This window comes from Poromitra crassiceps, assembly GCF_964638095.1.
Source record: "Poromitra crassiceps genome assembly, chromosome: 15".
NCBI classification, from domain to species: Eukaryota; Metazoa; Chordata; class Actinopteri; order Beryciformes; family Melamphaidae; genus Poromitra; species Poromitra crassiceps.
Window position 1 is genome coordinate 21,789,798 of NC_139634.1, and position 10,225 is coordinate 21,800,022.

The 10,225-nt window shown below is 42.2% G+C and overlaps 1 protein-coding gene across 1 annotated transcript in view; it reads right to left on the reverse strand.

Annotated features, from left to right (window-relative positions):
• The window catches only part of il1rapl2 (interleukin 1 receptor accessory protein-like 2), a gene marked incomplete at both ends in the record, with an annotated part of 345,922 nt that extends 340,389 nt beyond the window's left edge, over positions 1 to 5,533 (reverse strand). The window contains one exon of the mRNA XM_083652367.1: positions 5,443 to 5,533. Within this exon, the coding sequence (XP_083508493.1) occupies positions 5,443 to 5,533 (91 nt within the window). The remainder of the gene's footprint in view (positions 1 to 5,442) is intronic.
• Between the last annotated feature and the right edge of the window lie 4,692 nt (positions 5,534 to 10,225).

The window sequence follows — 10,225 nt, forward strand, 5'->3', positions numbered from 1 at the left end:
GCTCCCTGGTGTCATCACACCCACACACCTCACCCGCTCCCTGGTGTCATCATCACACCCACACACCTCACCCGCTCCCTGGTGTCATCATCACACCCACACACCTCACCCGCTCCCTGGTGTCATCATCACACCCACACACCTCGCCCGCTCCCTGGTGTCATCACACCCACACACCTCACCCGCTCCCTGGTGTCATCACACCCACACACCTCGCCCGCTCCCTGGTGTCATCACACCTACACACCTCGCCCGCTCCCTGGTGTCATCACACCTACACACCTCGCCCGCTCCCTGGTGTCATCACACCTACACACCTCGCCCGCTCCCTGGTGTCATCACACCTACACACCTCGCCCGCTCCCTGGTGTCATCACACCTACACACCTCGCCCGCTCCCTGGTGTCATCACACCTACACACCTCGCCCGCTCCCTGGTGTCATCACACCTACACACCTCGCCCGCTCCCTGGTGTCATCACACCTACACACCTCGCCCGCTCCCTGGTGTCATCATCACACACACACACGTCGCCTGCTCACTGGTGTCATCATCACACACACACACGTCGCCCGCTCACTGGTGTCATCATCACACACACACACGTCGCCCGCTCACTGGTGTCATCATCACACACACACACCTCGCCCGCTCCCTGGTGTCATCATCACACACACGTCGCCCGCTCACTGGTGTCGTCATCACACCCACACACCTCACCCGCTCCCTGGTGTCATCACACCCACACACCTCACCCGCTCCCTGGTGTCATCACACCCACACACCTCACCCGCTCCCTGGTGTTGTCATCACACCCACACACCTCGCCCGCTCCCTGGTGTCATCACACCCACACACACCTTGCCCACTCCATGGTGTTGTCATCACAATCTGTCCCCTTTTGCAACAATAGGCGTTGCATTAAAGCACAGAGGGGAAACTGAGACCAGGAAATGGTAGTTCCTATCCATATGGTGTCCCTTACACACACACACAGAGTGAGAGAGCGAGATCTAAGTCTATCTATGGTCGACTGTGGCGCTCGCCCACATAGAAGTCCGCTTGGCTCTGCTCTGATCACATAATTGCTCTGTGTGCACACATCTCCTCCTCCTCCTCCCCCCCCCCCCCCCCCCCCCCCCCACACACACACACAAAGCAGAGTGTGTATTCAGAGAGCATACATTGAAGCGCTCTTACGGAGCACAAAACAGCTTCACACACGCAAACACTGTTCAATATGGCCGTTCACATTTGCAAATATATGTATGCGAGCAACACACACACACACACACACACACACACACACACACGCAAACGCACACACAGCAAATACACCCACTAACAAAAACTCCCACCATCTCACCCACACACCCAGCATGTTGAAGAGAGAGAGAGAAAAGGCAGAGAGAGGAGAGACCAATGAGCAATGGCAGAAAAAAATAGTAAAAGATGGAGATCACAATACACAGGTTTTTAATTTAAAAAAAAAAAAAAAAAAAAAAAAATTACTAAACAGGCTAAAATATTGTGCTGTGTGTGGTAGTTGAAACATAGTTTCAAGTTGACGTTTAATTATGTTTGTAGTTGAAACAAAAACATAAATACTGTAGGCTACATGAATGGAAATGTTTGATCATTATTAATATCTACTTTTAGAAATTATATAGGCTGAAATCAAATCACTGTGCATAATTGTGAAAGTGTCTTTATTGACAGATGAAAAGGCTGTTATTTACCCTTTGTCACCACGTGGTGAGTAAATATATGTGTAACTAAAACCATTAAAATTGATAACAGGTCTGCAACTTTTTTTTCCCATGTATCTACTTGGCTGGTTGGAAACCCCTGTGTTACATAACTGGACAGTCATGTAATTCAGGGTACAGGTCAAAAACCACGTTTTGGTATCACTAACCAAATCAATATTGAAAATTGATCGAATCGGAATCGAATCGAATCGAATCGAATCGAAATTAATCGATTTGCAACCTTGTGAATCGGAATCGAATCGATTCTTGAAATTTGAACCAATACCCAGCTCTAGTAGCCAGTGAATCTGTGCAACACTGTAGCCAGTGGATCTGTGCAACACTGTAGCCAGTGGATCTGTGCAACACTGTAGCCAGTGGATCTGTGCAACACTGTAGCCAGTGGATCTGTGCTACACTGTAGCCAGTGAATCTGTGCTACACTATAGCCAGTGAATCTGTGCTACACTATAGCCAGTGAATCTGTAGGCTCTTTCACACACAGATCGCGCAAAAATTGCCGTTTAGGAGTCCCGTAAAGCCAGCCGCCTCGCCACAGAAATTGCTTTCACACAGAGCCAAGCAGCACGGCCACATTACCGTGCTGCTGTGTACTTTCAGGTGAAATCCCCTCCTCCCGGATTGAAAGGCGAGCGGAGGGATTTCCTGCTCCTCCTAGCCCAAATGTATATTTTCATAGGTTAGTGTAGCCTAGGCTACTGTATGATGAATGAATTCATTCAACAAGACTTCCCTCCTAGTCCGCTGAGCAGGGAGGATAGTGCACTCGCATGGTGGGCGGGCAGATCGATATGGTGTCCTACTAAAATTGGAACGATACACGACCGCCCGCATATCAAACAGCTGCAGTCTAACGTTCGTCGGGGGAATAGTATAGGCTATAAATGCACGTGTAGTTTTTGTAAGGGAATGCACAGAGCTGATTTCGAGGGGGAATAACCTCAGACCAACTCGCCACAGACAGCTATAGCCCTCTGAAGCTTATTATTATATCCGTTAATTGTAGCCTACCTACTAATGTCAACATCGTTTGAGCATAAAGCCTAACCGCACGGAGCATTCCTCCTGGCGTCCCTGCAGTCATGATTGTATAGGCTACTTTTTTTACTTTCACTCGTGCACTTTCTTGATACATGAGGTGATTTCCCCTGTAATTTTTTTTATGAATGAGCAGATCATTCGCACCTTTTCCGGCTTGCTGCGACGACCTTTCAAGTGGAGGCGGGTTGCCAGGTAACCCGGCGCTGTTACTACCTCCCGTCGCGGGACAAAAGGCGTAAAACAATTGTCCACCAAAGCGCGTTCACGACTTTCACATCGGAGGCGCTAATCCTATTTTCCGTGCATTTTTCGGCTTTCAAGGCCGGTGTGAAAGAGCCTTGTGCAACACTGTAGCCAGTGAATCTGTGCAACATTGCAGCAGGACTCATGGGTGGCCTCTCTGTGGGCGGCCGGGTGGCCTGGAGCTTTGGGAAACACCAGGATTCAAGCCCCCGTGTCTGGCAAGACTCCACCCTGATGAAGTGCCCATGAGCAAGGCACCGAATCCCTACCAGCTCCATGACTGCTGACCTCGCTGTGGAAACAAGGACTTCACTATAGGGAGCGATTATATATGTTGGTAACACTTTTAGAATAACTGCATGCGATTAAACATTATTTAAGTATCACCTAAGTCATCATTTATAAAGAATTGTTCCCAAATTAATATACATTAGTAAGTACTTCATAAATACAGTTATACATGTGGTATTATTGATTAGTAAGCTAATCTATAATGTGTTTAATGATTGTATTTTCATACTTTATAAATGGTTTCACCATTTCTAAATTAAGTATTATATCAATTACAAACTACTGTAAATTCCGGACTATAAGCCGCACCGGTGTATAAGCCGCACCTGCAAAGTTGACTATTTTTTTCTTATATAAGCCGCACCGGACTATAAGCCGCGGGTGTTTTAATGGTATTTTTTTTTTTTTTATTGGGTTTTAATGTTTAATTACCATATGTAAAGGTTCATGCACAGAGGTGATTGTCGGGAAAGAGATGGCTGTTTGAGGAAGCTCCCATTTATTAACATTTCAACAAAACAACATAACACAACACCACCTGTGTTGTTTTTTACAGTGCACACAGTGTCATACAGTGTCATACAGTGTGGTGAAAAGAGGGCAAGAGAGGAAATTAAAACTTATTATAGTTATATAGGATTTATAGTTAGAAAGAGTGCTAAAAAAGAGAGATTTTTTTTTTTTTTTTTTTTTTTTTGGAAAAAATCCATAGATAAGCCGCACCGTTATATAAGCCGCAGGGGCCAAAAAAGCCCAAAAAACGGGAAAAAAGGTGCGGCTTATAGTCCGGAATTTACGGTAGTTATTTAGGAGGTGTTAATGGTTCATAATATCATTTAGTAAGTTGATGATTGACAAACTATTTAGATGTACATTTATGCATGGATTTATTCGTATAATGATTCAGTAATGGTTACTTACTGAGTGTGTTAACTTGATATATATACTAAATATATATATATATACTCTAAACAAATTGATTTGCATAGGAAACAGGTGACATTATTAACGTCAATGGCAGATTTCTTTTTACTTACTTTAGGATAATTAGAATTTAGAATATTTTTTTTTTTTTTTTTGCAATATAATTACACAACCTCTCCTGATAAAACGAATCAAATTCAAATAGCCTGTATTACACTCAAACACACAGACCATGTGACACTCCTGAAACATACTATGCAACCCACATGAAAGCAAAGCTAGTAGGAATGTGTAGACCCTAATCTCTCTCTCTCTGTCTCTCTCTCTCACACGCACAGCAAGCCCACCATATCATGACCATACACCACACATTGATAGCCCAATCAGAATCTCTGTGTCAGGCCGATCGGCAAGACACAACAAATCGATCGCCAATCGAAGACCATCAGCGGATCTGTCATCAGCTCGTCGCTCGTTATGCTCGACGGCGACAGCAGCAGTCAGATATGCTGATGATCTCACACACACACACAGACACACACACACACACACACACACACACACACACACACACAGACACACACACACACTCAGCAGGGAAAGGATGGCCAAGGAAACACAAACATAACTGTCTGTGCTTTGAGATGGACTTTAGAGAGAAGTGTAATCTGAGAAGCAGAGAGGGAGCATTTGTGGAAAGGATCAAATGAAAAGCAGAGACTTCTATCCACTGTGTGGAGCTGAAAGATACCGATGCTTCAGAAAGGAGGGGAGATTCTAACCACTGTGTCAAGCTGAAAGATACCAATGCATCAGGAAGGAGGGGAGAAGAGTGGAGAGAGTTGTTAGGAAAGAAGGGAGGGGAGTGTGTTTTCCAAAACGAGAGAAAAGTAATTTACAGAACGGAGAGAAGGAGCAGCATGAGAAAATCGTTCAAAAAGAGGAGAAGCCACTCCAGAGGAGACAGAACCTTTAGAGGAGTGGTAGATGGAAGAGCGCTTTCCACGAAAACAACTGAAGAAGCACAGAGAATATGTTCAGCAGAACACAAAGGTGCAATTTGAGAGAAAGAAAGAGAAAGCTGGAGAGATTTCAGAGAGAATGGTTTTTCAGCCAAACCAGACAGAAGGAGCATTTGAAGGCAGCAGAGAGCAGGGCTGTTGGTCCTACCTGAGTTCCTCTTGGAGATGTACTTGACGCCGTCGCAGGCCGCCGAGGCCAGGAGGAGGAGGAGAAGGAAGAGGAGCGATAGAGGCTTCATCTTTCTCTTCTTCAGCTGGCACCTGTCCTGGAGACAGCAGATGGGAAGTGGGGGAAGGGGGGGGGGGGGGGGGGGGGGGGCAAAACAAGAGTGTTAAAGACAAACCTGCATGTCTTATACTGATTCCCCTTTAAACCTGGTATTAACATGCGTCTTGTATCTAGATTTGGTATACTTGGATTTCATTGACACCTGACATACATGCGTCTCTGCTAGATCCTTGGCTCCATGCATACGCTATGTTGATTGATATGACTGTACATTCACACCGGGGGCCGATGGCATTATCCCTCGTGACATGGCATTTGGTCTGAACACAGCATTAGGCTCCAGAAGTGCTAACACTTGGAACACATGGCTGATTTTGTTGACTATGTTCTCATACATTAAGTTAACAGGTAGAAAAAGGACAGTTTGCTCAAAGTTTGCTGTATTTTGAAATTGATGGTGAAAGACCTGTTGCCTGCTAACTGTTGAATTTTGGTTCATTTCCATTTTCATATTTGTTCCAACTCCAACTGGATTGGAGTTACACACACAAACACACCTTTTTCACAATTGATTTTCCTTTTTGTCTCTCTTTTGTATATTTCAAATGGATGTTGAAATTTCTGTCTGTATCTCAGATTTGACAAGGTACAAACAGAGAAAGCAGGGGGGCACCATGTGTGTAAGCCAATATGCTCCAAAAAATGAAAACCAAAACAGTTTATTTGAAGTGGAGCAGTGAGAACAGCAGGAAAAATATTGATCGAAAACACAGGTTTAGTGAGGTTCTGAAAACATCAATTTTTCTCGACCGACTACAATCAAAACACTGGAATTAAATTTGATTTGACGATAGCCCCTGAATAAACACACAGACCAAGTGAAATTACATTGATAGAACAAAATCAGATTTTCTCATGCCTTCTGTATACAAACTATAGTGTATGCACATTGCAAAAACAGGTATTGCGGTGTGTGTGCACGCACCACACACACACACATGCGTGCGCACACACCAACACACACACAGCCTTGTGAAGATGGAAGATTAGCCGTCCCTGCACTCAGTAGGGAGACAAGCTTGTGGTTTTTTTATGGCGTTTTTTATACAATATGCCAATAAAGGGGACTCAAACTCCAGCCTGACTGCTGATTGAAACAGACATGTGATTCAGATGAGCAGCGGGATAGCGGTGATGGAATCTTAATGGTGTTGATACGTGAGCCACATTTATCTGTTGTTGAAGGTGGGCCGTGTTAGGATGTGGATTTGAACCCGCGGGACCAAATCGATTGCAGAGAACAAAGCCTAGAGAAACAAAGGCAGCGTGAAGAATGCTGTTGCTCATAACAGTTGGAAATTGAAATCTCTGGTTGCCTCTAAATCTGTCCTGCCTGTCATCACCTACAGTTTGAAGCATATTTCTCAAACTTTTCAGTGCAAAACTTGAAGTAAATGTTCCAGAGTTATTGGAGATTCTGCTCATTTTCTCCATCCCCTTACAGTATATGTCACATCGCTGCAGAATGTTTCCCAGTGCTTTGGAAGTGAATGAAAGTGAATGGAATGGAACTTTTTTCACAATATAAAAGTTGACAGCTAGATATCAGCAATTTTTCAAGAATGCGATTGTCTGCTTCTCATTCATAGTGATGGATGACTTTACCAACCAAATTACAAGTCTCCGGAGTTGTTTTCTATGCCGTTTGGAATTGAATGGGAGTGAATGAGCCTGGGGTCACTGCTGTATTAAACAGGCTTGAGTAACATTATTTACTGTGGTAATGTGTAGTGCTGTCAATTGTACCAGACTGCCTCTTATTGCTACTGCACTCACCATCACCAAAAAGAATATCCTTCCTTCCTTTAAGAGGGTTAGGGCAAGGCCGCTCTATTTCCAATTGACACTACAGACTGCAGTTACAAATGATTGTGTATTAACCTACAGACTGCAGTTAGAAATGATCATGTATTAACCTACAGACTGCAGTTAGAAATGATTGTGTATTAACCTACAGACTGCAGTTATAAATGATCACGTATTAACCTACAGACTGCAGTTATAAATGATCGTGTATTAACCTACAGCCTGCAGTTATAAATTATCACGTATTAACTAGGGATGGGCATTTCTAGCAAAAACACTATTCGAAATTCGCTGGCCAAATTAGAATTTAATTCGAAATTCGAAAATAAAAATAAAAATGTAAAAAAAATTAAAAATGTTTTTTTTTTTTTTTTTTTTTTTTGTGTGAGTGAAATGTTGCATTGTCTCCCCTGATTCTAAGTCTACGGCTTTATTAATTAATATAAAAAGCTTCTGCTGTGGATTTTTAGCTCAAACAAGCATTGCACCACTGAAGTAAAGAACATGTTACATGACATTGACATTTTCGAAAATAAAAAACAGTTTTGACAATCATGAGTGGTTCATTAAATATTTAGTAGGCTCAGGTCTGAGTGCCAAAGGGGTGCCAAAGTCACCCCCTCTCCCTCTTCATGGGATTTCATCCGCCATTCATTTTTCCATAAACCTTGCTTAAAATGCTTATAAAAATTGTTTTACTTGCTCAAACCAAGCGATTTGACTATACTTAGAATCAGGGGAGACAATGCAACATTTCACAAAAAAAAAAAAAAAAAAAAAAAATCGAATTTCGAATTTCAATAATAAAAGTCGACCTTGATAATAACAACGATTATTCGAAAATTCGAAATTCGATGCCCATCCCTAGTATTAACCTAGACTGCAGTTAGAAATGATCATGTATTAACCTACAGACTGCAGTTATAAATGATCGTGTATTAACCTACAGACTGCAGTTATAAATGATCATGTATTAACCTACAGACTGCAGTTATAAATGATTGTGTATTAACCTACAGACTGCAGTTAGAAATTATCACGTATTAACCTACAGACTGCAGTTAGAAATGATCATGTATTAACCTACAGACTGCAGTTAGAAATGATCATGTATTAACCTACAGACTGCAGTTAGAAATGATCACGTATTAACCTACAGACTGCAGTTAGAAATGATCGCATATTAACCTACAGACTGCAGTTATAAATGATCGTGTATTAACCTACAGACTGCAGTTATAAATGATCATGTATTAACCTACAGACTGCAGTTAGAAATGATCATGTATTAACCTACAGACTGCAGTTAGAAATGATCACGTATTAACCTACAGACTGCAGTTAGAAATGATCGCATATTAACCTACAGACTGCAGTTAGAAATGATCGTGTATTAACCTACAGACTGCAGTTAGAAATGATCGTGTATTAACCTACAGACTACAGACTGCAGTTAGAAATGATCGTGTATTAACCTACAGACTGCAGTTAGAAATGATCGTGTATTAACCTACAGACTGCAGTTAGAAATGATCGTGTATTAACCTACAGACTGCAGTTAGAAATGATCATGTATTAACCTACAGACTGCAGTTAGAAATGATCACGTATTAACCTACAGACTGCAGTTAGAAATGATCGCATATTAACCTACAGACTGCAGTTAGAAATGATCGTGTATTAACCTACAGACTGCAGTTAGAAATGATCATGTATTAACCTACAGACTGCAGTTAGAAATGATCGTGTATTAACCTACAGACTGCAGTTAGAAATGATCGTGTATTAACCTACAGACTGCAGTTAGAAATGATTGTGTATTAACCTACAGACTGCAGTTAGAAATGATCGCATATTACCCTACAGACTGCAGTTACAGATGATCGCGTATTACCCTACAGACTGTAGTTACAGATGATCGCGTATTACCCTACAGACTGCAGTTAGAAATGATTGCATCAATTTACACTACAGACTGCAGTTAGAAGAACTACTGTAGTGAAAACCACATATCTCCAGTTGTGGGGACAGTTCCAACATTAAATTGTCGAGCAATCTTCAGTCATCATAATCCAAAATTCCATAGCAGTGTGACACAGCATCAATACAAGAAACCAATCATCTTTATTAGTGTTAACTCTGTATGAAGCTCACCTTTAATCAGTCGTATTCTAACTCATTTTACTTTTTTTTTTTTACAGAGCACTTTCTCATGTTGTCTCTCCCTCAGTCTACATGGTCTAAATCCCCATAGTGGAAGAGCACTTTCTCATGTTGTGTCAAAGTCCAGTAGTATTTGGGTAAAGATGGTGAACCAGGTATTCCCTGACAAATGTGTGCAAAACCAAAGTGTGAGTCAGTCATATGTGGGAAGTCTTTATCAGGATTGCTTGGAAAAGTCAGAAACACACCAACACCAACAAGGCTTTCAACCATAAATAAGAAGATAATGGGAACAGGGTGGATGCTTATTGAACCTCCAATTTAAAGCAGCCTCTAAACAGCCCAAAACCATTACGAAAGCTTCATTTGACAAAGAATTGAAAATGTGGAGTGGGGAATTAGAGAAAATGGGTCTCAAATTAATTTTGGAGAGATTAGAATGGGACGCTGCTGGCTGTGTTATGTTGCCAAAAGCTTCCTGAACAAAACATGTATGTCACACACACAAACGCGCACACACACACACACACACACACACACACACACACACACACACACAGAGTAGCTTTAGACAGACAGAAAAAGGACCTGAGGAGTCCACTGTCTAAAGCATTTAGACTGAAACAAGGAGATATTTGCACAACTAACTCATTGACTGTAAATAGAGAGCCAA